This window comes from Candoia aspera, chromosome 2 (assembly GCF_035149785.1).
Source record: "Candoia aspera isolate rCanAsp1 chromosome 2, rCanAsp1.hap2, whole genome shotgun sequence".
Lineage (NCBI taxonomy): Eukaryota > Metazoa > Chordata > Lepidosauria > Squamata > Boidae > Candoia > Candoia aspera.
In genome coordinates, this window is record NC_086154.1 from 263,068,768 (window position 1) to 263,095,647 (window position 26,880).

At 50.0% G+C, this 26,880-nt stretch overlaps 2 protein-coding genes across 3 annotated transcripts in view; one reads left to right on the plus strand and one right to left on the minus strand.

The window, feature by feature from the left end:
• Positions 1–22,955, plus strand: part of UBE2R2 (ubiquitin conjugating enzyme E2 R2) — a 58,079-nt gene extending 35,124 nt beyond the window's left edge. The window contains exons 2-5 of the mRNA XM_063295883.1: positions 15,175–15,261; positions 16,504–16,601; positions 18,238–18,372; positions 19,812–22,955. Coding sequence (XP_063151953.1) covers positions 15,175–15,261; positions 16,504–16,601; positions 18,238–18,372; positions 19,812–20,040 — 549 coding nt within the window. The 3' untranslated portion in view covers positions 20,041–22,955. The remainder of the gene's footprint in view (positions 1–15,174; positions 15,262–16,503; positions 16,602–18,237; positions 18,373–19,811) is intronic.
• A 3,323-nt stretch (positions 22,956–26,278) lies between these two features.
• The window catches only part of UBAP2 (ubiquitin associated protein 2), an 82,747-nt gene continuing 82,145 nt past the window's right edge, over positions 26,279–26,880 (minus strand). For both annotated transcript variants that reach the window (XM_063295887.1, XM_063295886.1), the window contains exon 28: positions 26,279–26,491. In XM_063295887.1, coding sequence (XP_063151957.1) covers positions 26,396–26,491 — 96 coding nt within the window. In that variant the 3' untranslated portion in view covers positions 26,279–26,395. The remainder of the gene's footprint in view (positions 26,492–26,880) is intronic.

Here is a 26,880-nt window from a genome sequence, read left to right on the forward strand (position 1 = left end):
CCACAATTAGGACCAGAATTTACGTTGTAAGTCATTGTGGTTGTAAGTCAAGTCACCACTTGACCGGTCCTGATTTTACGACCATTTTGTGGTGGTGGTGAAGTGAATCACCGCAGTCGTTAAGCGAATCCAGCTTCCCCAATGGATGTTTTTTACTGGAAACCCGTGAAAAAGGTCACAAATCGCAATCGCTTGACCGCAGTATGATACAACTGTCATAAATGCAAGACGGTTACCAAGTGCCCAGATTGCAATCACGTGGCTGTGGGGGTGATACAACAGTCATAAATGCGAGTCCAGGTCATAAAGCACTTTCTCCAAGGCCGTAGTAACTTTGAACAGTTGTTAAATGGACGGTTGTAAGTCAAAGACCACACCCGTAATATTAATATTGACGAACAGTTAAAACCTTGGCAATAGAGGTGCATCTTTGAGGATTTTCTGAGTGCAGAACAGACAAATACTTAACTCCTGGGGGAGCCTCTGACAGTGGGGGCATCTTTAAAGGACCTCTTCTGCAGATCCTTGCTGGGATGGTTACTCCTGGCCTGGAATAGTGAAGTCTTAAGCCACGTAGAGCTTTGACGGTTAACACCAACATCGTAAGGAGTGTCCCGCGGGCACGTGGCAGCAGTACAGATTCTTCCAGAACAGGCATTGTGCAATCGTTGGTGGGCCGGCTGCTCCTTAACTTGTACGCGATGACCTAAAGCTGAGGCTGAGCCGTCTGGTATCCATAGTTGCTGCTGATGCTAAACTGTTCAGAAGGGACTGTGAGTAGGCTTAGTGTAAACAAATGCCCACTGAGGTGTGTGGGCACACACGCAGAAGTTCAGGTACACGTTAATGGGTTCTGATTAAAGAAAGGGATTCTGGTCACGGATCGATTGATGGAACTGAATCCAGTGTGCAGCTGCTGTAAGGAAATTCCATGCTAGGAATCTTAAGAGAGGACTTGAACCAGTATAATAATGCCCTTCTACAAGCGTAGGGAGAGAAGCTCTTGGGGTGTTAAGCAGTTTGGTCCGTGCACTTTGAGGAGGATGTTGTAAGGTTGGAAAACGTGCAAAAAAGGACAGCCAAAATGATTAGAGAGCTGAAGCAGATTCCCTGCAGAGGAAAGTAGAGCAGCTGGGGCTGTTAAACTGGGAAGAAAGGGGGGTGGCCGGGAGAGACAAGATAGAAGTATTTAGAATCATGCATGGCATCAGTAATGTGGACAGAGGAAAAGGTTAGTTTCTTCCCCCTTTTTCACAGTGTGAGAACTCAAGGTCATCCATTGAAATTGAATGTGGAGAAATTCACAATCAAAAGAAGGAAATACCTTTGCACGTAGCACACAGTGAAACTATGGAATTAGCTGCCAACAATTTTGGGAATGGCAGCCAGTTTGGATGGTTTAAAAGGGGGGGCTGGACAGATTCATGGAGGATCAGGCTACTAGTGGCTGCGAACACGGATGGTTTACTACCTGCTGAATCACTGGCAGCATAACTTAAATATTGGTTGCTGGGAGGCGACCGGGGAGTGAGATCTTGCTTCCCAATCCAGACTTGTACACTTTCAAAGGCATCCAGTTGGCATCTGGGTGGCGCAGCATTCTGGACTAGGTGGGTCTGTGACCTGGTCCAGCAAGCTGCTTGTATGTTTTGTCTTACACGGGTTAGCAGTTCAGCTCTTAATACCAGTTGCAGCTCCCAGGGGTGGCTGCACCTGGGACACACTGCAGTCGTCCAGGAAGATGGCCACCGAGGCGTGGGTACCTTTCACCGAATATGGCTGGCTCTAGTCTGGTCCCTCAGCACCACATCCGGCTCAGAACCTGCCAGGAGGGACCAGAGTCACAGCATGTCAGGGCCCCCCAGACGCAGTCCCGTGAGATAGTCCAAAAGGTGGGTGAAACTGAAAGGCCCTGTCATCTAGGAGAACTGGCAGGGCTCCGTACCATACTCTCCCGAAAGCCTGATTGAAATGGGTCCAGATAATAATGGTCTTCCAACCATAGCTGGAGGGGCAAAGCCACTACTTTCTGAATCGCAGTTCCCAGTTATTGAACGCTTTAGACGGCGTGCATAATTGCACCCAGCGTTCTGCCAAGCCGGTGGAGGGTTTCTCCAGCAGAAGTCCAGTAGTTTTCCTTCCTGCGAAGAAGCCTTCGTTGCTTCATTGGGAAGCCACAGTGGCCTTAATCAGCTAGAAGGAGCAAGGGCTGAAAAAGCAGGGGGAATCCTGTCCATGTTCCTGAGAACTACAAAGCAAAAAGATTCCAAAACAACCAAACTGGCGGCTGCTGAAATTGCACCCTGTGACTTGCCCCAACATTAAACCTGCTACTTGGCCTGATCCGCCCCCAAGAGTTTTTCTACTTATAGTCCAACCGTAGTTCCATCTGCCTCACCTCCAAATACGTTGCGTGTGTATTAACTAATTATAGTTAAAGAGGAGCATAAGCAGTGCCCAATATTGTGCTTCCACAACCACCCATTAAGTGGTAATATCCTCACAGAGAGCCAGTTTCATCTGACAGTTAAGGCATTGGAGCAGGGTAACCTGAGCACTGGTCCTGCCGAAAGCCACTGGGCGGCTTAGGGCCAGTCCCCCTCTCTCAGCCCCAGGAAGGAGGAGGCAAGGGCAAACCACTTCCAAAAAGACGTTGCCTGGAAAATTCATGGACTTTTCCACATAGTTGCCAGAAGCCAAGGCTGACTCAAAGACTAAACCAATCATTCTTCACGCGTGGGCAGATGGTCATAGCTACCTGATGAGATCAAGGCTAAGGAGAGTTGAACTGATTGCTTGTCATGATAGTGTTGAGGCTCCAGGGCCACGGGGCGCCAGGTAGTGGCTGCTGGAGGCATCTGCTGCTCCTGCACCTTGCCAGGGGGATTTCCATGGGAAACAGGATTTGGACTAGGTATGGATCTCTGTCCACTCCTAGGACTGCCATGATGAACCACAAACTAACCCAGCTAATCTTGGCCCCCCAAAACTTAAATCAGAATTGAATCTAACCATCTAGCTCAGTGTGTTGTGCAAATGCATCTGATCTGGTTATGGTGTGTGGACACAGCCATTTAGCCTACAGGTTGGTGCTGGTGTGGTGCAAAATGTGCCTTTGCTTGTAAGAACACAGAAGTAAATGGATGGAATATCCTGCAGGGAACATGGCACACAAGAAGTTCAGGAGAAACAGTCCAGTCCAGCAGAAGACACAGGGGATGAAGGAAATGTGGCGGTGGTGGCGGAAGGCTGATTGAGCCCCAGAAGGTTAGATGGAACTGCTGAGAGAAAAGGAGCAAAGGGATCCTGAGGAAATGATGCTGGCACAAGGGATTCATGGGGGGCTGGAGGTGGGATAAGACACTGGAGCCTGAAAAGCTGCAATGAGAAAAGACATTGCAATGGAAGTGAGAAGTTGGATTCTGGTCAGGTCTTTTCATCAAGGAGTCTTGGAAGATCAGAAAGGGTTGGAATTTGAGGGCTTCCAGGTGCCCTTGAGGGTTGGCGCTCTGCTTGTCGGAGCACGGTGACCCAGCAGGCACACGGCCTAAACAGGGCAGCGGGACAGGCTTCACACAGACCAAAACGTTGGCAGAAGCACTTCGTTGTTTTAGCTTCTGCTGGTGTCGTAGCTGGCTAAATTTGAGCAGCCTCTCTCCTAAAAACAGCGGCTTAATTGCAAGCTTCCTCCGGCCAATTCCTACCTATCAAGTACAGCAGCAGGGTGCCTTTTGACTGGGCTAAGAGCAGAAGATGCGCTTCCCCTTAGCTCCCTCTGATGCTGATCAGTCCTCTGATAAGAGGGCAAGTTCCGGGCTGCAGCCTTCCTCGCAGGGCTGGGTCGCTTTGCTGTTGATGAGCTCTTGCTTCCTTGTAGGCCACAAGTACACCTTGGGGGGTCATTTAAATCAGCATTTCTCAACCTCGGCAACTTAAAAGATGTGTGGGCTTCAACTCCTGGAATCCCCCAGCCAGCAAAATCCAAGGGCTGGTTTTTCTCTTCTGTCAAACAGCCGGCAGGGTTACGGCTGAGCGGTGGACCCTCCTAGGACAGACTTCCCCAGCTACAGGCCCCAGGATTCCCAGCTGCTGGAGTCTGAAGTTCTCATTCCTTCAGCATCCTCAATGAGATGATAGCTTGCCTTGTGCTGGTTACACATCCTCATCCTGGGCTGCCGCTGGAATCCGGCATGCGTGAGGCTTTGGCTGGGAAAGGCTGTCTCAAGCTCCCCCACCTTGATGCCCTGTGGAGGGAGTGGGGAATGGGGTAAGCAGCCACTCAGTGCTGGGTCCGGCCAGGCCGTCCCCACCTCCCAGGGGCGAGCCTTGACCTTCCCCCTGGGTATGCTCCAGGCCATGAACACGTGACTGCCAAGCAGGGATTATTGGAGCCCATCTTTCATTTGGTCTGTCCTCCTGAAGACTGCAGCATTGGCTCAGCCCTGGGTACGAGGGCCATCCATCAAGCAGCCCCACTTTCGGCTTCAGCAATCTGGGCTGGGCTGGGCGGCTGCCTCTTGCTAACAGCCCCCTCCCCTCCGCCTCTCAAGCGCTGCAGGCCAGTTGGCACCCTGCTCTGACAAAGCGGCTGACAGCCAAGCCTGCCGGGGAAAGGCAGAGGGAGGCTTTAGAACACGCGGGCAGCCGTTGCCAAGGGAGGCGCAGGCTCTGTTGCCTCCCGTCAGTGGAAACGGCTCCGTCCCAGGTTGGTCCAGCAGAGCGCCCGTGGGTCTTCCCAGCTAGGTGCCTTTGAAGGGGCCGCGGTGGCGAGGGGCGGTTGTAGGGCATCGGACTCCTGGGCATTCGGCGGGGGGGAGAGTCCAGCTTCGGGGTGAATGGCTGCTGAGCTGGGGCTGGAAAAGGATTTGCCTTTCTTCCCTGATGAGTTAATTTGGGCGTTTTGCTTGTTTCAAAGAGGGTGATCCCAGGGAGCCCTTGCTTCACAAAAAACTTAGCAGCAGCAGGTCGTCTCGCAGGAAGACACGTCATCCCTGGCTGGATTAGACAGGTGGCCCGTCTCGTCCAGTTTTAGGGTCTAATGATGGCCTGCCAGTTTCTTCCCTGACACTGCAGTTATCATGGCTGCGCACCACAGATCCCTGTATGAATGCGTCTCAGCTGTTTTTAAAGCTGCACCAAGTTAGGTCTTGTGATACGGACCCCGTAGTTGAACAACCTGCTTGTGTGTTCAAACAGTGCTCCAGATCAGGCCAAGACTGAGCAGATGCGTCTGCATAACATTCCAACAAGGATACCTTTGACCCCAGTTCTTCTGTGGCTTAGATTCAGTGTATTGTTAAAAACAGAAAATTGGCTTAATTCAGTAACCAGTTTAAGCGTGCTGTATTAACAGCTACAGTGTGGAGGAATATTTCTCTCTTTTTCTAGATCTCTGCCTAGTGGTCCTTCCTACCATTTCCCCCAATAAACTGAAGAACCCCAAACGCAGTACCCTTTCCCTGCAGGGGAGCTGACCCAGCCACAGTTCCTTCAGTGTGCTTTTCTGCACTATTTCCAGTTTTCCAGTACTGTTTTTGAAGAACGTTGGCCAGAATTTTACACAGGATTCCAAGTGTGGTAGCAGATAGCTTTTTTAAAGTTCAGTGATGATGCTCTCAGTAAATTTGGCTTCACACTTGTAACTCCAGGTTCACGGACATCCAGAGACCTTTGAAGGAGGAGCAGCCTTCCTTCCCCTTCTCTTTTATGCAGGCCTTAGGAGGGCAGCTTGGGGAGGCAGCACGAAGAATGAACCATGGGCCCAGTGGGCTTTATCAGTTGCTCTTAAGAAACCGTCCAAATAGGGTGTCAGGTTTGTTCTGGAAGGAATTAACTGGGAGGAGAGTTTATCGTTAAGCCTGCTCACGCATTGCATTTGTATTCCTGGCCAACTCAGCTAACGCTCTGGCATATTTGGCCGGGGCTTTCACAACACATTCCTAGAGAAATGCTCCAATAGCCTCCAGACTCTGGGAAGCATGGAACCCAGCCCTTCCACCCAGCCCTGGAGCTACAGGGGAGGGGAGTAACCTCTGTTCTTTTCCAAAGTTCAGAGGAAGGCTTGCATCTGCTTTGGTTCCAGGCAGGTTTGGAGCACCTAGTAAACATGGAGCCAAAGTCCCCTGCCTAACTCAGAGTTGGAGGAAAGAGCCAGGTGAGTTTGTCAGGCATTCCCAGATCCAAGGCAGTCCTCTCTCTCCACCCACCTTCCCAGATGAAACCGAAGAGGCAAACTGGGCATTGGCCTCGCCCTGGGTTTCCGTGGTGTGAGATCTGGGACCATGATACCCCTTGAAGCAATTAGAGCCTCTGCCAAGGCTTTCTTTTTGCCACGGCCTTCAGGGTAGCTCCAACTTAGCCAGCGCAAAAGAGCAGGAATGATGACTGCACTGGGAAAAGAGTGACTAACAGCTAGTAAGAGGGATCTGTCTGATGGGGAGCTTGCAAACTAGTCCTTCCCCAGTGAGTAGTGAGGGGCACCGTCTGGTGTGGGATTTTCTCAGTTCTTGAAGTCGGAGGATGTGAGCCAGATGCTTGAGGCTGTTCAGTCCACTGTAGGTTCTATTGGCCCTTGCCAGTTCTGGCTTATTTAAGTTAGCCAAAGGAAGTTGACTGGTTGGATCCAGGGTATAGTAAACCCACGGTTGTGCCAGTTCTGAACCAAGGAGTGGTCTGCCCTCTCCTGAAGCAGCTGCTGCCAAACTTGGTCACAGACACCTATTTGGGGCAAGGTGCTGATGCCTTTGCAGTTGCAGACATTCATGGAGGGTGCTGATTATTTTGATATTTTTCTGTCTGGGCTCAGGCCTGGTTTTAGAAGAGAATCTTAGGTATTTTCTGTAAGAGGGGGGCTGAGATCATGTTTTTCTGCTGATTCTGTTTGATCTCTGTGTGGCTTTTGATAGCATTGAATGGTATTCTCCTGAACAGTTCCTGGGAGTTAGAGACACTGTTATAGAGATACCACTTTTTTTTTTTTATGGGATGGTCTCATAAAATTGTATTGGTGACTGTTAATTTGTCTCATGGCAGGAACACACTTTTGTCTCCGATGCTGTTTGACAACTATGCAGAGCCAGCGGTGGCAGCCATCAAGACTTTTAAGACTGGGTGCCACCAATAGGCTGCTGAGACTTAGTTGTTAATTTGTGCAGGAAGCAGTGGGTAGGAGCTGACATGCTGCACTCAGTGTGGGAAGCCAGCCTCCAAGAGTTCTATATTCGTATGTCGGTTTCTTGGTCGTGAAACACAGTTTTGATCTTCCTCGTGCCATACGGAGAAGCTCTCACTTCGCCCCGATGTCTGAATTGAGAAGCTGTGCATATTCTGGACCTATGTCTGGAATCTCTGATGGGTGGATGATGACCATTAACCTGAAACTGGATCCTGACATAACAGGACTTGTGTACGATTCTCACGTATGGAAATTTGGGAGTTGCAACCCCCAGAAAGAGCAGTTACGTAGTTTCAGGGGCTTCTCTTGGAAGCCCATGGGCCTGTGTGGGCATCTATTCCAGCTTGAGTAGCATATCAGCTACGACCTTTTTTTGTTGCGGACAGCCTAGCTATGTGGTTTACACACTGGCAAGCTCTCATTTAGGGCCAGTTTGGTCTGATGGTTAAGGTGCTGGGCTAGGAACCAGGAGACTGAGAGTTACAGTCCTACCTTAGGCATGAAAGCCGGCTGGGGGACCTTGGGCCAGTCCCTCTCTCTCAGCCCAAGAGCCAATCAGGCGTAGTAGGAGAGTTCTAGTCCCGCCTTAGGCATGAAAGCCGGCTGGGTGACCCTGGGCCGGTCCCTCCCTCTCAGCCCAAGAGCCAATCAGGCGTGGTAGGAGAGTTCTAGTCCCGCCTCAGGCACGAAAGCTGGCTGGGTGACCCTGGGCCGGTCCCTCCCTCTCAGCCCAAGAGCCAATCAGGCGTGGTAGGAGAGTTCTAGTCCCGCCTTAGGCATGAAAGCCGGCTGGGTGACCCTGGGCCAGTCTCTCTCTCAGCCCAACCCACCTCACAGGGTGGTGGTTGTGGGGAAAACAGGAGGAGGAGGGAGCCTTAGGTCTGTTCACTGCCTTGAGTTATTTATAAAAATAATAAAGGTGGGATAAAACACAAATGAATGAATGAAAAAGAAAGAAAAAGAAAGAGGAACTGCCCTTGTACTAGGTCCAGAAGCTCAGCTGGCACAGAACGCAGCAGCCATGTTGCCGGCCACATCCATCTTTTGCCCCTTCTGAAGCAATTGCACCACCTGCTGATCAGCTAGCGAGCCAAACTCAAGGCTTTGCTTTTGACATTTAAGGCCCCAAAGGTGGTTCTCAATGGACCATAGTTGCAACTAAAGACCTTGTGGATTGCCAAGATCATGAGAGGACATGTCTCCTGCAAGTTTCAAGATGTTACCGCAGGGTAACATCTTTGGCAAGGCGGCACCTGCTCTTCACCCCCTGAAATTTATGAGTCACCTGTCATTATGTTACTCTTTTTTTAATCCATTCAATTGTGTCCAATTCTCGGAGACTTCCTGGACAAGTCCCTGCAGTTTTCTTGGCAAGGTTTTTTGAAGGGGTTTGCCATTGCCTCCTTCCTGGGGCTGAGGGGGAGTGACTGGCTCAAGGTCACCCAGCTGGCTTTGTGCCTCAGGCAGGACTAGAACTCACGGTCTCCCGGTTTCTAGCCTGGGGCCTGAACCACAACACCAACCTGGCTCTTGTTATATTATTAAACTCTTCATTCAAGCCTTCCTGGCATGAGTGAGGTCTTGGAGACTCAAGTGGCTTCTGGGGCCAAATGGTTTTGCTGTTGTTCTCCTTGCCCTCTTTTTTTTTTTTGAACATGTCATTTTCCTTCTTCTTCACTTCTAGTTTGTATTACTGATTTTTTGCTGTCTGTTGTAAACTGCTTCATAATGTATTTAATAATAATTAATAATTGCCTTCCTTGGGGAAAGGCTGGATATAAATCTACCAAATTTACTTAATAGCCCCTCCCCACAGGACTTGGATGGTGTCTGTGCCCTTACAGACCTGGTCTCTCAGTGAGATCTTCAGAGGTCCTTCTCGTGCATGTCAGGAGGTGCAGAGGACCATCCTGCAGCTACTTACGCAGAGCTTTGTGGGCATCTGCTCTTCGCATGGCTCCCACCCTACTGAAATTCCTCTTGTGGGTATCTGCGGAAGACCCCTCGCTTCACCTAAGCTTTTAATGGTGGGATGAATTGTGTGGGGAGATGCATGGAAATACAAGGAAGGCAGGTCCTTCATGCAGATTGATCAGAGGTTGTACAGTAGTTCCTTTCCGCAGTGGCAAATGTGAATTGGCTGAATGTAGAAGATGCTGTTCTTTAGGAAATGAATTATGCTTATGAAAATGTCTGTAGGATTTTGACAAAAACCTGCGGCAAAGTGGGGAGACAGTTGTTTTACCAGGAGCAAAACTCAGAGTAGATTTTATCTGTGGTCCTGGCCTTGTTTCAACAGGTCATTTAACTTTTTGCTGGGACTCTGGTAAAACCTGCTTTAGAAAGACAAGAGAAAGCACATTTGCATTTTCACCCATATTCATTGTGCGGTGCCTGGCAACGTATCTGAGGTGCAGCGTTGCGGCTTCCTCCCGTCCAGTTAGAAGAGTTGAGCCTTTTTCCTTTCAAGAAACCGTATTTGGTCTGTTGGGTCCAATCCTGTATTGACCCGTGTGTTAAGCTGGAAGAGGCTGTGGTGCTTGAAAAAATTCTGGCGCGTTTCTTAGAACCAAGCAGAAAGCATGAGCTGTTGCCATGGAAGCAATTGAGGAATGTCCCTTTTCATTAATGGGGAATTTCCCCCGGTAAAGAGAAGAGATTCCCAAATGTATGGTTTTATCACAGCTGAGCAGCAGGGGATCCATTTCAGGGAAATTCCCCATGTCACAGCTCTCTCAGCGCCACCGAGGAAGATCTTGGTGGGGCTAAATTGTGACAAGTGCTGGGTAGGAACTGACCCAGCCGCGCGTGGTGTGGGAAGCCAGACTAAGCATTCTATATTTGCGTGTTGTTTCTTGATCCTGAGAAAATTTGTTGTCTTCTGTGGGCAGCATGGTACCTCTCTCACCAGAGACTAAACATCATTTGTGACTTCAGTTAAAGAACACAGATACAGTATTTTTTTTTGATGAATGCTGCCTCTTCCCAAGGAGAAGACCTCTCAACCAGGTCTCACAGAGCCAGCATGCCTATAGCGTGACCCAGAGCTCTGTTGGAAACACCCCCCAGGATCTCCGTTGCTTCCCTGTGAGATCAGCATGTTGTTGAACTCAATCCAGAGTCCCAAATGACCTCTCCCAGTGATTAAAATCGAGATATTTAATACTTAACAGAATAGACTCATGCGAGAATTCTGTAGGCCAAGCGAGGTCTCCAGCAGTATTCCCCTCCCCCAATACCCCCCTCTGGACCCAGCATGAAAACTACTTGGTATTATGATGCTGGGTGACCTAGCTGTGCACAACCGAAGTATTTGTACCCTTGAATGCTGACTGATGATGAATCCAGAAAACACACAGGTACTGTTGGGTGTTTGAAAGTCACCTTGGGAAATTCAGCCTGTTCTGGGGAAAAAATTCTCCATGTGAAAGATCAAGCTTGTACCAATTCCACTTGTCATCCCCTATCATTTCTTGCATGGCAACCTGATCTGCCACTTCCAAAAACGTTCTGCTTTGGGATGGGTTTTTCACACATACAGGCTCTCATTTTAGGTGGCTGAGTGGCCGTGCATTTGTGAAATCATAGTTTTGCTTTGAGGCGTTCCAAAAGTCAACTATGGCATTGTTGGGTATTTTGAGGGTTGCAACTTAAGCCCAGAGGTTGAATTCGTATGTGGTTTCTCTGTCTCTCCCAAAACATGTTTTACTTTAACCTGTATCCGGACTACTTACGGTACTCTTGTGGTTCCACCAGTGTCGTAGCTTGATACTGTGGCATCGTTTAGTAAACAAGATAAGAGTAAAATCTCCTTTGAGTTCAGCTTGACTACTATGGCTGTATGGACCCAGCTGTGTCATTTTCTTGGTGACAAGACAGAAATGTTTCACCAGTGCCTTCTGAGATACTTTTTCACCTCCCCAGCTAGAGCTTCAACAGCACTGAGTTCTTTGGAATGGTCACTTTAGGAAATGGCCACTTGGATTCAGCTAATTATAAATATCTTTGCTACAGGTGAAATGCTCAGGTGTCATCACTTTCTGAACTCTGGGTGATGAAGAGCTTCCTCTCCATAGTTTCTGGAACTCCTGGTGTGATCCCAAAAAAGCTAAATCTGCTTCAAGCAAGAGGATCTTCTGCACAGCAGAACCATAGTGTTATAATCCAGCGTTGGAGTGGGCAAAAGCCCTGACAACATTTCCAATCCCTCTTCTGCCTCAGCAAGAAAGCAAACAAGGGCTCTGTCCCCATGAGAAGTGAGGGGAGGAGAGAGGAAGGGTGGAGAACATCTCCTTTGGTGCCATGAACTAGCAGAAGACTAAAGAAATTGTCAGTTCTTTCCCATTTCTCCTGTTACTTCGTGCCAAGAGAAGTAGGAGAGGAGAGATCTAGTCCCCTCTTTTGCCATGGGTGGCAGGTGGAGTGAGGGAGAGGAGGAGGAAAGCCTTCCCGGGGGTGCTGGTGGAAGACCTGCTTCTCTTCCCACAGGTCAAACCATGGGAAGCTTGACTGCAGGGTGGTGGCAGCGGGGAGTCAGGCCTGTCTCCTCATGGTACAAAGGGGAGCTGGGCTTTTTTGATACGTGTCCAGCAGTCTTCCATGTTGAGTGAGCCAAACAGGTCATTGTCCATTCATGTTCTCTGTATTTGGTTGCTGAGGCACCTCCAGTCAGTGGTGAGGAGGTTGGATAGAAAAGCCAGAGCTTGAAAAAGCTAAGCGAAGGCTAGTCAGAGACAAAGAGTAGACTATCTATTGTCTTTCAGTGGTCCATGTTTGAAAAAAGGTTCTCCTTAAAGCCCTTTCATATTGGGCTATTCCAGTGGATTCTTGTTACTCTTTTTGTCACTCAATTTTACTTGCCAAAAAAAAAAAAAAAAGGAAAAAGGGAGAAAAACTCGCAAGAAACATACCCTGATCAAATCAAAACTCTTCTTACCTAAGCATTTATGTTATCTAATACAATTGAACTGTTCATATTTAACTCAGTTTGTAAAACAGCAAGAAAATAAAGCCCCAGCTGTTCTGTTCAGTGATCTTGTCCTAATGATCTCGTCCAGCTCTAAGAAGAGAAGTGAGTTCTTTGTTCCATTCTGTGCTGGGTGGAGAATGGGTGTCCTCCTAGCCTTGTCTTTTTGAGATCATGAAAGCAGACGGTTTCCATTTCTGTTTTTCCTCCTGTCAGTTTCCAAACTGTGGTTGTGTAATGCTGAAGAGCACAAGCAACGTGAACTTCCAGGAACGAAGTTAATCAGTGAAAGAACTTCTGTCCAGAATGCCAGACCTCTAGTAATCCGGGACTGCATCACGTGAACCAGCCTTGCCTTTGAGGGCCCTGTCTCCCAACCGTTCGCTGAATTTGTCAGCCTCTCCTCCGATCGGTGCCCGATAGAGACTTTTGTTGAACTAGCCCCTATCCTCCTCAGTTAGGCTGCTGAAGATAGCAGAATGGTTTGATGTTGCAGGAAGGGCAGCAGTTCCATACGGTTAGCCACTGAGTAAAAAAAGGTGGTGGAAAACACCATGTGTCAAATCCTCAAGGAGGGAATTTTTAGGCTGCTGAAATAGACGGGCCTTCGGGGTTGGCATTGGAATCAGCCCTGATGAGCTGGTCGTAGCACGTTGTACCCGTTTGTGACCTTGGTTGCTTGCTGCCTTGTGTGGGGAAGAAGGCCCTGCTTGCTCACTTGGGGATAAACCCCCATTTGCAAAGTGTGTAGGAAGAGCGGCTCTCATTCTGAAATTAATGTGGGTAGTGGAAGCTACATTTGGTAAAATCAAACGCTGTGTGAAGGCAGAATGGGATGCTGGCTTCCTCCTTGCTGGGCTCTCCCTCCAGTGCCCCCATTTTCTCCAGAGCGCCGCTGGGGAGGGGGAGCAGCGCGGGGAGAGCCCTTCCAGGTATTGCGGAAAGACGTTCCACCAGCCCAAAGGCTGCGCTGCAGTTTCTCCTGCTTTGTTGGCCGAGAAGTTAAGGAGTTGGAGGTGACAGAGATCCTTCTTTGCGACTGACAAACTGTCTGCCTCTGGTCTGCTTGCTGCATCAGTCCAGGTTTTTCTGCTTTTACGGGGAAGATGCAAAAGATCATCTGAAACCTTTGCTCTGTTCACTTTTTGGGTTTTCTTGTCTGTTGGTCTTTCCTGTCTGTCGGTCACACACAGAGCAGCTGAGATGTTCCTCAGTGGGTGGGATGGGAAAGAGGCACTGGGTGGGTATTTGGAGACCACACTCAGCTCCCCAGGCTCCCCAGAACTCTCTGTATTAGGGCACTGTAGCCTTCAAATACGGCATTTCCCCTCCCACCCCCAAGAGAAGTCTCCGTTTCTGATCATCGTCAAGGAAGGTTAGATGGGAGGAGTCTGATCCAGGGTATTGCTCAGCTTCCCTGCTTACCCCCACTGCAGCCAAATCTGAGAGGTCTTCCCCAACAGGTACACCTGTGATACACCTGTATATATGTGCCCACACCCATGCACACACACCAGAAGCCTCTTTCCAAGAGGTGACAGAACCAGAACCAAGGTTAACATTGTGTAAATTCATACCCATTAAAATTAACTGCCTGAAATAAAGCCCCTCGTTGTATCACACAGACACAGTTTTTTCACAAACTCCTCTTTCCAATATATGCGTGACTGTCAGTATCTGGGCTTTGCAAGCTTGCTTCCTCTATAGATAAGTCCCACTGAGCTCAGTTATTCCCAGGTAAGTATGCTCAGGGGTTCTGGTCCAGTTCCATCTGCGTTCCAGGCTGGTGTTTCTAGAGCAGGGTTTCTCAACCGTGTCAGCTTTAAGATGGCTGAACTTCGATCCCCCATGCTGGCTGGAGAATTCCAGGAGTTGAAGTCCACCCATCTTAAAGTTGACACGGTTGAGAAACCCTGCTCTAGAAGCCGAGCATCTTCAAGGAAGAGCGTTCGTATCCATGGGGACTCTCCACCGACTGAGGATCCTAGTTTTCCAAAATGCTCACATGAAGGATAGAGACGGAGGTTTTCCACTGCAGGCAGTCACACCCGGGGGACAGGCAGTGGGCATTTGCTCCTCTTCCTTGTTTCAACTTCCTGCTTTCATTATTTGTGTCTTCTGCCCATTTTCTTACTTTTGGCAAAGTCTTTCCTTTTACTGTATTCTCAGCTAATACATAATTTTCACCCTGATTTTTTGGGTGGGAAAACTTGTCTTTCGTTGGGGTAAATACAGTGTTTTAATGCTTGTACCATTATGGAATACTGTCTCCAGACTTCACCCAATTTTGCAACATTCTGATCTAGCTTTGCTGTGTGCTCACTTCTAATATGTATATGCTGCCTCTTCATCACTGAGCTTCATTCACTGAATTTGCAGTCCCCCTTTTCCACCAATCACTGTCTTGACCACCAGCGTAGGGCAATGACGAAGATGATGGGCCGGGACTAGAGGCCCCCACACTCGAGTCAACCCCTTGCCATGGAAACTCATGGGAATACTTGGGGCTAACCTACCTCACAGGGGGATTCTTGGAGGAATGAAATGGAGATCCCTTTGAATGTTGTCTTGTCCTCCTGGAGAAAAGGCGTTATAAAGACCAAAGAAACCAGCAAACAGTCCACCCTAGTTCCCTTTTGCCTACTTTATTCTCACAACCACCCCGTGAAGTGGTTGTGAGAATAAGCACCTGATGGTTGGTGGCCGATCAGTCCATGATCTTTATGGCTAAGTGGGGTCATGTTCTGTTCCCAAAAGTGCGTATCTGCTTGTTTTTAGGAGCTGCGTCCGTGCAATGTAAGACACTTCAGAGAGGTTTCTGTGGCTTAGCTGTTGTATGACTCCCGCCCGTTTGGTTTCTGTATGAGTCCATGTATTGTGCAAACCCAGAGAAAGGGTTAATTCCCTTAGCAGGGCAAGTGTATTGTGTAAACGCAGCCAGTGCTGGGTGAGGAGCAGGTAGAAGCCAACCCAGCCACCCTCTTTTGAGTTGTGCTAAACAAATGCTTAATGTGGATCCTGTTTTCTGTTTCAGGCTCATATTAAATTTCCTATGGATTACCCATATTCACCACCTACCTTCAGATTTCTGACCAAAATGTGGCATCCCAACATTTATGAGGTAGGAGGCTGAGCACATGGATGGGCGTCAGTAAAACACTTGCAGCATCAGCATGGCAGAGCTGGAGTTCCACTGCCTGTTTAATGCTTTGCAACCCTTGGGTCTTGACTTCTCTCCTTCCACCGTTGTGAAGAAGGATGCGTGGAGACCAAGCGAGATGGAGATTCCTTTGGCAGTGCTCTCCCTCTGTTGTGGTCTCTCTGGGTCACCAGAGGATCCTGCAGCTCCACAACCCTTCCTTCAGAAATTTGGAGAGGAGGCGCCAAGGCCCCTTGCAGTCCAAAGAGCAGATTCTGGGATCTCACTCCTAGGGGAGAGCTCTCATCTGAGCAGGTGTGTGGAGCTGTGCCACCTGGGTCGGCCACCGAGTTTGTGGAGAAGAGCCTGGCTACAGTCTCCATCCTGTTTAGAAACTGTCCTTTAGCTTTAACCCAAGGGGGGGGGGGAAAAGCATGTCCTAGGGCTTTGAGGGCTAAAAAAGGATTGATTCTGCAACATCAGTGGCGTATCTTTTAAATTCTGCTGCAGGCTGGCAAACTTCATAGCAAAACCCATGATTCCAGCCAGCCAGCCGCTTCTCCCCCATCAGCATAGCCAAGGGCAGCCTTTCTAATCTTCTGTTGGCCAAGGGAGATGGGGAGGTGTTTGTTCTTGACTCTTGGGAAGCTGCTTGTGGAGCTCCAGGTCTAGTCACTGCTGCCAGCTCTGTCTTCTCAGGGAGAGCTCTGCCTCCCCCTGGTGGAATCATTTGGGTTCTGAACACTCTTCACAGTGCCCCCCACCCCCCCTGATCCACGTACATGATCCTCAGAAGTTAATAGGCGTGGTGCATCTGTGAGAATCGCAGCAGAGGTGCCGTGCTCAGAGGACTGAGGGATTCTTGAAGCAGCTGTGCTGAGCCATGGGAAGGGCAGGGGCTCCGTGCTTTCTGCAAGGGGCTACTCTGAATGGCTTGGCCAAGCCCTAGTGGTCCAGATCTGCATCTCTGTCTATGCAGCAGATTGTCCCAACATGGGGCCTGTCAAATGTATTGGGATTTACAGCCGGAAGCTACCAAGTTTGTATGTGAGTGTATGTGTAGAAATCTATGCACCTTGCTCAAAGAGGTTTAAGCCAGATGTTTATGAAATGGCCCAGTGAATGAGGCAGAGGTGGGGTGGGTCAGTTTGAGTTGTATATTTGCTGCACAGTTTGACTTAGTTGCCTCTCTTCTTCACCCACCCACCACTTTTCTTTTGGTAGAATGGAGATGTATGTATTTCAATCCTTCACCCACCTGTAGATGATCCTCAAAGTGGAGAGCTGCCATCGGAAAGGTGGAACCCAACCCAGAACGTCAGGTAAGACCCTCTGAGGCAGGGAATTTCTACGCAAGCATGGCAGAGTCCCGGGAGGCCCCTCTGTCCTTTTGCCGTCCCCCCATGTGTGCAGTCCCTAACCTGCTAGTCAGAAAAAAAAGCCAAATCATCCTCGAAGTTCATCCTGGTCCTGCTGGCTCAGAGGTGCCAAGCTGGCTTAGAAAGACTGAGGGTATCTGTTAAGAGAGATGCAAAGCATCACAGCTGACCCATTTTACATAGTTCCCTTCTTGGCTGAATGGGACTGGCACATGGTTCAATAGCTGATTGCTGTGGCTGTTGGGATAGGATTCTAAAAACGTGACAGTGAAATGCAATTTTGCAAAGCTGATAGTTAAAGGTTCCACTTGGACTTAATCTTTGCCTCGAAAAGGCAGTCTTACTTCAGCAGGCCACGTTATTAAAAAGGAAAAAAATAACCTGAGAGGGAGAACAATGAAGACAACTCCCCCCCCCCAGCAGATTTCAAGGATTCCTACCAAAAGATAGTTTGGATAGCTGTCACCAGTCCAGTGGGACCTTCTGACGGGGCTGGTCTGTCCAGCAAGGGACATCTCAGCCCACCCATCCAGCACGTCTCCCTTCAGTCCACCCTAGGAAAAACGAGAAAGAAAGGGGCACAAGGTCTTCCCACCCCAAGCCAGAAGTGCAGCGTGTAGCTAGCTATCTCTGCAGCCTTGGACATGGGAGAAATGTCCCTATTAAACCAATAGAGCCAGATCTCTAGATACAAAAAGGTGTTTATTGGGAAAAGGGGAGGAATGAGGCAACTGGCCTCCTCACCATTTCATTTCAAATAAAATCATACGACCATCCTAGCTAAATTTTTTGCTGCCTTGCCTACAACCTAGGATTTGAGATTTTTAATTGGAAACAGCATACAAGAATTTTTTTTAAAAAATAAAAAAAATAAAGTTTGAAGGACAGGTAGTCCTCACTTAATGGTAATTGGAACCGGCAACTCCGTCACTAAGTGATGCGGTTGTAAAGCATGACGTCACGTGACCATGCCAACTTACAGCAGCAGTCGCAGCAGTCTCAGTTGCCATAGGCGGCTCCTGCGCAGTCACAGCGTCCCTCGGTCATGTGATCCCACTTCCGACCTCCTGCCGGCTTCCCCATCGACTCTGCTTGTCAGAGCTTGGCAGGGAACGTTGCAAATGGCGATCATGTGACCATGGGATGCTGCGATGTCATAATTGTGAGCTGGTTGCCAAGTGCCCAAATCACGATCGCGTGGCACTGGGAACGCTGTGACGGCCGCAACGAGGACCCACTGTAAGTCCCCCTTGTTCAGCGGCATCGTAAGTTTGAGCAGTTGCTGAACGAGTGGACGTTAAGTGAGGACTACCTGTAAAAGGGTTAGGGTTAGAGGCTTTGAAGGAAGTGTGAAGAACAAGCAAGCAAGGACACGCGGCTGCTTGGGTCTGGGTTACCCGGCCTCAGCGCGTGGAAGCGTTAGCGGCCGGGGCTCCGTTGATCCTGGGCTGTGATTGTCCTAGGAAGGGGGGGCTCCTGCCTCATCCCCCCCCGAGCATTGTTCACCGTGGCTGCAAGTGCAGCGAGAGTCTATGCGCCGAGCCCTTGGCTCAAGCTCTCCTCCTCTCGCTTTCCCCAGGACGATCCTACTGAGCGTCATCTCCTTGCTTAACGAGCCCAACACGTTCTCTCCGGCAAACGTGGACGCTTCCGTCATGTTCCGGAAATGGAGAGACAGCAAAGGGAAAGACAAGGAGTACGCGGAAATCATCCGGTAAGTCCGAGAGGGCAGGGCCGAGGCAGAAGGGAGGCCGGCCGCTCAGTCGGTCGGTCGGTCTCCCGAGGGCCCGCCTGAACCTGCCAGGCGACGCGGACGCCGCATTCGCCTGGGAGAGGCTGAGCCAGCCTCTCCTCCCAGGCTGGCCGGAAGCTTCTGCCCAAGCGAGCTGGGCTGCCGAGCCCAGTTGGTCTTCCAGAACGAACCAGGGCTAATCCAGACCTGCCCCGCTCTCTCCACTTCTTTCCTCCGGCTCCAAAGGCTTTTTGCCAGACCTGCAAGGACCTGCTGGTAGTTTTGCTTTTGATTTTTGTCCTTGTTGGAAATTGTCCAATTTGAATGAATTCCAGGACTTCTGAGGCTGAAGGGGAAATCCTTTCCTCTCTCGCATTGAATTTGTATGCTACTCCCATCCCAAGAGTCTAAGCAGTTCAAAGTAATAAAGCAGATCATGAAAGCATCACCGTAAAATCTTAAAATACGAAAGAGTCAGCTTTAAGCTGAACAACATAATCACCAGGAACAAAATTGCAGCCACCCTAATTCCTTTCTCTTTCCTTCTGATACTTGCGCGGCAGGGCGAGCTGGCAGGTGAGATTTTGCTCTCCTAAGCAGACCTGAATGCCACACTCACCCCTTCAGTAGTGAGAGAGGCAGATGACCTGGATGGAGATACGCAGGATCCTTTTCCTAGGCAAAAGATGCTGAAGCGGTTTTTAGTCCAGAGCAGCCAGATAACATTTGGAAGTAGCTGCGACAGGCCCCCCCCCCCAGCTCATTAGAGCAGGGTTTCTTAACCTTGGCGACTTGAAGATGGGTGGACTTCAACTCCGAGAATTCCCCAGCCAGCCTTGCAGGTTGAGGTCCGCCCATCTTCAAGTTGCCATGGTTGAGAAACACTGCGCTAGAGTATAAGAAAGGAGAAGAGGAACTTTACAGTCAGACTTGCAAGATTAGATTTAGCCTTCCTGTAGAGTTGGGGCTGACCCCTTCCTTCTTCGGTGTTGCCAGATATTCTGGAGGGAGGAATATTAATATCCGAGAGGAGAAAGGAGATGCTTGGCTTTTCCTCTGAGTTTCCTGAAATGTGCCCTTCACAGCAGTGACCGGACCCTTCAGTCCAAAGAATTCAGCTGTCCCAATCCTGGAGCACGGGAGGCTGCAGGGCACAGCCACGGAGGCCCAGCTCCGTCAAACGGTTGGCCAGTTGGGCCAACGATACTCCTTGGAATTAGGAAGAAGGTTTCTTGCACGCTTGCTGGAACCTCCGGTGCAGTTATGGATGTGGGGAGAGCAGGGCCTAAGGGGCTTGCGTCACGGGGTAAGGGAGACTCTGGGGTAACGTGGCCAAGTTGGACGGAGTGGCCATTAGAGGGCAGGTTGGGGAGGAGGCCCGGCCCCCTAACCGCGGCGCCGCCGCTTCCCGTGCCTTGCAGGAAACAAGTCCAGGCCACCAAGGCAGAAGCAGAGAAGGACGGCGTGAAGGTGCCCACCACGCTGGCAGAGTACTGCATCAAAACTAAAGTGCCTTCCAATGACAACAGCTCAGATTTGCTTTACGACGACTTGTACGACGACGACATTGACGACGAAGACGAGGAGGAGGAGGAGGAGGAGGATGCCGATTGTTACGACGACGATGATTCTGGCAACGAGGAGTCGTGACCTGTTCCCCCTGGCTCCTGTACTGCCCTGCCAGCTTTGCCAGAGGGGAGCAGCGGCAATCCAGTGACCGTTCAGCAAAAAATATATATATGCGAGGGGTGGGTGGGGAACAGATACCAACCAAACCCGCGTTTCCTGCTTTCTCCTGTTGTTCGGATCTCGATTTTAGCCCCCACCCGCCCGGTTCTTTGGCCTCCTAGCAAGAAAGACCTCCGCAGATGATCTCGGATCTCGCCTCCTTTCCTGTCCCATCACTGTGTTCTGATTTTTTTGCCCTTTTTTAAAAAGACAGATCCTCCCCCTCCCTTCACTGTCCTCCCCCTCTTCAGGAGAGTTCACAGTACAGCGAAACAGGCTTGCTCTGTGTTTAGATTCTTGAATTAAACACAGTCTTTCATCAAGATGTTTGATGTATTTAACACCGGAGACTGTGGGGACGCTCCCCGCGAGCTGCGTCGAGACAGGACGAGACGCAGGGGAGCCCCTTCCGAAGGCTTCGCTGCTCCCTTGACAGCCCTTGTGTGCGCACTTGTGTAGCCTTGTGGTGGTGGTGGTGGTGGTGGTGGTGGTGGTTTTTCTCCTTTCGTTTTCTTCCCCCAAGGCGGTGGGCAGAGAGCAAACGCTTCTGTGTTTTGAGCTTGGCCAGACCTGGTGCTGAAAGGTCCAGTGCTCCATTTCAGTTCTGCTAAGCTCGCGTGGGGATGGGGGTGGGTGGGAGTAGCGCCTGGGAGGGGGGCTGAAGCCTCCAAGCAGATCAGTGGAGATGGGGGTGGGGAGAGGGCGGTTGTCTTGTGATACGAATCTTCCAATAAACACTTCAAAACACACCGTTTCTGTCCCACTGACCCGTTAGTTGTGGATTGCCCATAAACGTAGCGGCTGCCTCTCCTGTATCGCAGTGAGCCCTTGGCCTGTTGGGTTCTGCAGCCTCCTCATACAAGGGAGGAATTGGCTCTGGCCCAGCGCTTCGCTTCAGGAGCTCCAGCCTCCCTGCTGCTTTCTGCATCCAGACGTCTGCAAGGTGCCACCCACATTCCTGGGTGGAATGCCAGAGGTTCTTTGGCAGAAGGTGGCGCTCCTAGGGCTGTGAAGGTGGGTGGCATCCTTGTCAAACCATGTTTCTTAGATCACACAAGTGCTGGGAGAAATAGCCAGATTCGTTGACTGGTCTTAAAGGAAACCAGGTCAGAATCACAGGTGCTGAGTTCTGGAGGAGCCATCAGGATCTAGAAACATGGAACTGGCAAGGAGTCTTCAGAGTGTGTTGAGTGTATTCTTTTCTGGGTGGTAGACCTGATGCTGTAGAATCCATGACTCCTTTGCATTTCCATCAGGACAAACTCCAAAATAAAGCGTTCCTGGAAAGATTAAGGGCTTAGAGCAGCGTTTCTCAACCTGGGCGACTTGAAGATGTGTGGACTTCAGCTCCCAGGATTCCCCAGCCGCTGGCTGGGGAATTCTGGGAGTTGAAGTCCACACATCTTCAAGTCGCCCAGGTTGAGAAACGCTGGCTTAGAGCTTTCAATTGGGGGTGAAGGTGGGGGGGTTCAGGATCATCTCAACAGTGAAGGTTTCAAGGGAAACTAGGAAATACTTGATTATTGTTTCTGGGGTGCTCCTGTAACAGATCCCTCTTCCCTTTCCATTCATTCAGTTAGGGAGAGACTGTGCTGGGATGGTCGATGCTGCTGCCCATGCAGGCACTGGGGCTCTCCTTCAGCCTTGCGTTCCATCCACCTGCTTTCCCAGCCCTGCCCTGCCCTTGGGCCTCTGGGAATCCCAGCTGGGAACGGCCTGCTTTCACTCACAGCTGCAGCTGGTATCTGCTCAGGTTGGATGGAGCTTGAGGACCACAGGGGGCTGCTAACCTTCCCAGGGCCTCGTGTAGCGCACCGCCTTGCAGTTTCCCTCCTGGTGCAAGGAGGGTGTAGCTCTCGGTGGGTCCCCTTGCTGGATGAGGAGGGTGTCTCCCTCAGCTGCTAGGAGTGCCCCCAACTGAAAATTGGAAAACTGAGGAGAGAAGAGGCAATGGTGGCAGACTGGGATGGGTTGCCAGAACAATCAAAATGCGTTAACTTTTTGTTCCAAATAGCCCAGCTTTGGACAATCTTTCGTTCCCTCTGGCGAGAGGCACTCTTCGAAACAAAGTTTACTATGAAAAAGTGCATTAAAAAGTAGAGTACAGGAGCCCTGCTTGCCGGCCCTCAAGCGGGAATTCGCAAGGGGCAGGGGCTGCTCTGGCTGTGCTCCACCCCAGACCGGTGTCCTTGGCTAGGCTTGAGATGAGGACGTTGTGTGTTTCAGCTGTCGCTCCTTTGTATTTCGACCGTTTTCGCTGTATACTCTCCGGTGACTTGTATGCTCGAGCTCGGTGGTGTGAGATGCATTGCTAGACCTCTGTATGTCCCTTGCCGCAAGTTTTTATGGGGAAGGGGAACGCCCGTCCCGCCAGCCAGCGCAGGCTGCCCCCTCCGGCGGGCGGACACTCTGGCCTGGCCACTTGCTGGTTTCCCGTTCATGGGATCCAAGCAACCTGCTGAAATGCAGCTTCAGAGTTTGAGGACAAATGTTTACTTGAGCCATCTGTAGCCTGGTTCTCTCTCCTCTCCTACCTTTGTCTGCCTTTACATTTCTGATTTAAAAAGAAAAAAAAAAAATCAGATGCAGTTCTTAACCCATTCTGAAACCAGCAGGGAGCACTAGAATTCTATGGGTAATTTTCCAGTGCTGAAATTCTAGGTATGTTTCTTCTTTCACCCTCTTCTGCCCCTTTGGTTGATTCAGTTTCCTAAACCAGGTTAACAAATGCCTATTTTCTTTTGTGTTCTCTCCCCCCCCTTTGGTAATTTAGTTTTGGTTTTTCTGCACATCTGTCTACTAATAAAATGTGGAATAAAGTACAGCACCTCTTGCTAGTTGCATATTCAAAAGCCCTGTTCGTCTGCCGGCGTGCCGAGGCTCTGAAGAAGCCGCCGTCCCCATCCCTGTGCTGCTCCCACTGACACACCTGCTACGTTGCCCCCGTTGTGTGTGTCCTGCTTTGGGAATCTTGGTTGCACGGAAACCAGGTGCTCCTAAGTGTGCATGTGGATTCATGCATGCTTTGCTTGGAAGTTCCCCACCCAAACGGGAGGGTAGTCGATCCATAGCCACTGTTTTGGGCACGGACATTTTAACGCCAGAGTTCTCCTTCGGGGAGATTCGCACCAGTTCTGGCCACCTCTTGTGTTTCTCTTGGGCGAGGGGTGGAATGACTGCATGACGAGCAAGCCAATTTTGTGTCAAAAATTGCAGAAGGCTTGAGAAATTCTTTCTCTGCGGACACCCCTTAACATCTTTTAGTGCCTGTCATGTTATTTAACAGCCTTTTAGGCAGATTCTCCGTGTTTCTGTGGCCTTAAGAGCTCTCCAAAACAAAATAGTAATTGCTGACTCTTGGGCTTGAGAGGGACAGCCCTGAGGCCTTCCAGCCATTCTCCCTCCAGCGCCCCTTTGTTCTTACTGGCATGGAAAAGAGCGACCACAGGCAGGACTCTGGAGGCTGCTGCTCGGACCCAATTCCCGAGTTGTAGATGAGGATCGTTGGCACCACGTGTCTTGTCAGGCTGGTTGCAAAACTAGCAACTGGGTGAGCGTGCACCACTTGCTTGTTTACGACTCACATGCAAACCCAGCCTGTTCGATTGGTATGGAATTTATTGTACTGTGAGAACTCAAAACATGGGGCACTGAAGGAAGGAGGGTAAACGTACTCCATGAACATTGCTGAAAGACAATACCTTTTAGGCAACAAAGGCTCCCTCGAGTTGAGCTCAACATCTGATTACAGGACACACCCATGTTGGGTTTCACAGAATTAATTTCCCCTTGTCTTTGGGGAGTTTTTTAAAACACTTCCCAGTAGGGTTCAGCCCTGGAATTTCCTGATGTTCCTCTCACAGGCATCATCCTACTCCAGCACAGTTTTTGTTTTCCAGGATCGGCCAAGGTTGCAGGGACAGTCACATTCACGTTTTATTTGGCCACAATAGGGAAGTGGCTCTGTGGCTTCCAGGTTATTTCCGTCTCCCCCAACGTCTTTGCAGTGGCCAGAATCATCTGCGTGAGATGCATCAAATGTGGAGGAGGATAAAGTCGGGGGGAAAAAAAAATCACGCTGCGAAAATGGTGGCTAAGACGCAGGATCACAAGATAGTGGTCGTTCCTAAGATAACCAGTTTTTAAAAGGTTTTACATTTTAAATTGAAATGGTTATCATTGAAGGAAGGTATGTTCCTCCTAGCTTTTTGACGTTGTAGATTTTGCAGCTTCCAGCCATGGGCTCCAAGTCAGAGTACTGCGCCTTGCATAGGTAAGCTTTAGTTTAAAGGAATTTAGAGCCAGACCACACCATCCGATGCCTATCACTGCTGGCGAAGTCAAAAAATGGCAGCAGGTAACAAGCGCAGCAGTTACATCCCGGTGGTGGTCTTTTGAGATCACAGCTCTTCAGGAATAGTCTTAAAGCTACATAGCTTGGCATTAAGATAAGCAGTTGCAATGTTGGTGGCTCCTGGCAGAAAAAGCAGGCAAGAGGGGGCTGGATGGCTGTGGAAAGACGCAGAACACCACACAGATTGCTTGCTGCCAGGGTACAAGAAGGAAGCTGATCACCTCGGAATCAATCTGAGGGACTCCCACTCCCATTTTCTCAGATCTGGAGCCAACCATGCTGCTCCAACTCTCAGCCACCTCTACTGCACCCGCCGTGGTCTCTGAAACAAAATCGTCCAGATGATGGATCGGCCAATGTAGGCTAGTTCCCAGTATCTTATTGTCACAGTCTGTCACTTGGAAAGCCTCATGAGCAAAACGTGGCATTTTGACCACCAGAAGGCGGCTCCCATCCCAAGCCAAAGTCCCTAACTGATTTGCGGTTCTTGAATCGCCAACTATCTTCTGCAGGAATTATCTTCTGCCATTTCTGGAAGCGCTTGACCTCCTTGCCTGGAAGCATTGAAAGTTCTCTTTATCAGCGATTCTGCCCTATTCGTCCCAAGCAAGCGATCCCCATGCTTTAATGTTCCCTTCCCTAAGTGCTGGGTCTCCATCCAGCCGACAGCAACGTGAGCAGGATGCTAACAGGACCACGCGGCACCCCAAAGAGATACTCTTATTAAACGTTCTGAGACCCACCACGGAGACGGTTCTTCTGTGTGTCAAACAAACCTCGTAAAGTAGACAGCATCTGCAGCTTGCTGGTTTCAAACAAAGAGCTTTTGCTCCACTCTTGGCAGGGGCAAGTGGGGCCGTCCAGAGCAGCCGCTGGACCGGACAGGCTGAGAGAGGTAGATTATGAATGAGCCACCCAACGAAGCCAGTGAGTGCGACTTTTGAAAACGGAGACCGCAAACACTGTTGATATGCTTAGAACTTTATTAGAGGGGAGTTTGGGCTAAAAATAAATTTCTAAAACCTTCATTATGGTGATGGGGAGTTTTCTGGCACACACCCCGTCAGTCTTGGTGCCCCTCCTCAAGGAGGGAAGGAAGAAGCTGGCCACGGAAGGCAGGATGTGTCCTGGTGGAGCCAAGCCCTGCCCAAGGAAAGTGCGCTCCTGATTGGCAGACAACATTTCGGGAGAAGCTGATAGTCCGATCTCCAGTTACCGGAAATCCAAATAAAACCGGAAGATGGGAGTGAAGGGAGACTAACCCTTAGCTTACTTGTTTACTTAAATGTCCCACAGAAAAGTGCAACACTGCAATTTCTAACTAGGCAGCCCATGACTGTTCAACCTTCCGGCTGGCAGGAAGTGGGGCAATAAGAACCAGGGCCCTTTGGAAAACACCAAAATTATATTTAAAAAAACAAGGAACAGACAAGAACTCCGTTCTTGTGTCTCTGACCACTTGCCTGAGCTAAGTACTGCTTTTAAGTCAGAAGAAGCTTCCAGGGTCCAAAATAATATTTTTTAAAAATGGCACACTTTTGTCCTTTTGACAATCTATAAAGTCCTCAAAACTATACAAAAATCCAGAGAGAGCTGCCATAGGGGCCGAAAGGGGAGCTGTCTGGTTAGCCCGCCCTATAAGGAAGAAAACAACAGTCTTCAGAACATGCAGAAATCACTGTTAGGCTCTATTACATTTACAAATACATACATAAATATATTACATAAAACAGCAAATCAGGAAGAGTCACAAACGGGGGGAGTGGCTGCCAATTCTTCCCACAGGGCGTCTGGGCTGAGCTCTCGCGGGAGGGGGGTGTCTCTTCTTCCCTCCCCAGTTGATGTTCTCCGGTGGGGGGCGGGAGCCTGAGAAGGACGCCGGCCGCTCCGTGCCGCCTCCCTTCCCTTCCTCTGGGCCAGGGCTTAGTTCGTCCAGTATGGCGATGTTCCATAGGTGCTTTTGGCAGCCTGAGACTTCTGCTGCAGGGCACTGGGCTGACCGCGCTGGCCAGATCCACCCTGCAGAGAAGCACAGGCAAAACGTGTTGGTGCCATGTGTCCCCCGACTGCCCCTGGGCCTTCTCAAAGCAAGGAGGTGATGCATGGATGTTCCCTCTCTCAAGAATGCCTTCACATTCCCTATGATTCCTCAGGTTGACTGCGGAAGTTGTGCATGATGCTGGACACCTTGCAGGGTGCATTTTCAGTTCATATGGAGCATCATCCTGTGCCATTAAGGGTGCGCCCTGAAACATACCCAATTCTTCCTGGCGGTGTAACCTTGTGGGGAAGGTGGCTGCTCTCCCTGAAGATGTCCTGACAGCACCAGAGTTCTCTGGACCAATGTCTGACTACACAAGACCATTGGAAGATCTGTGCCCAGCTGCTCTAGGGAGGCCCATCAGACT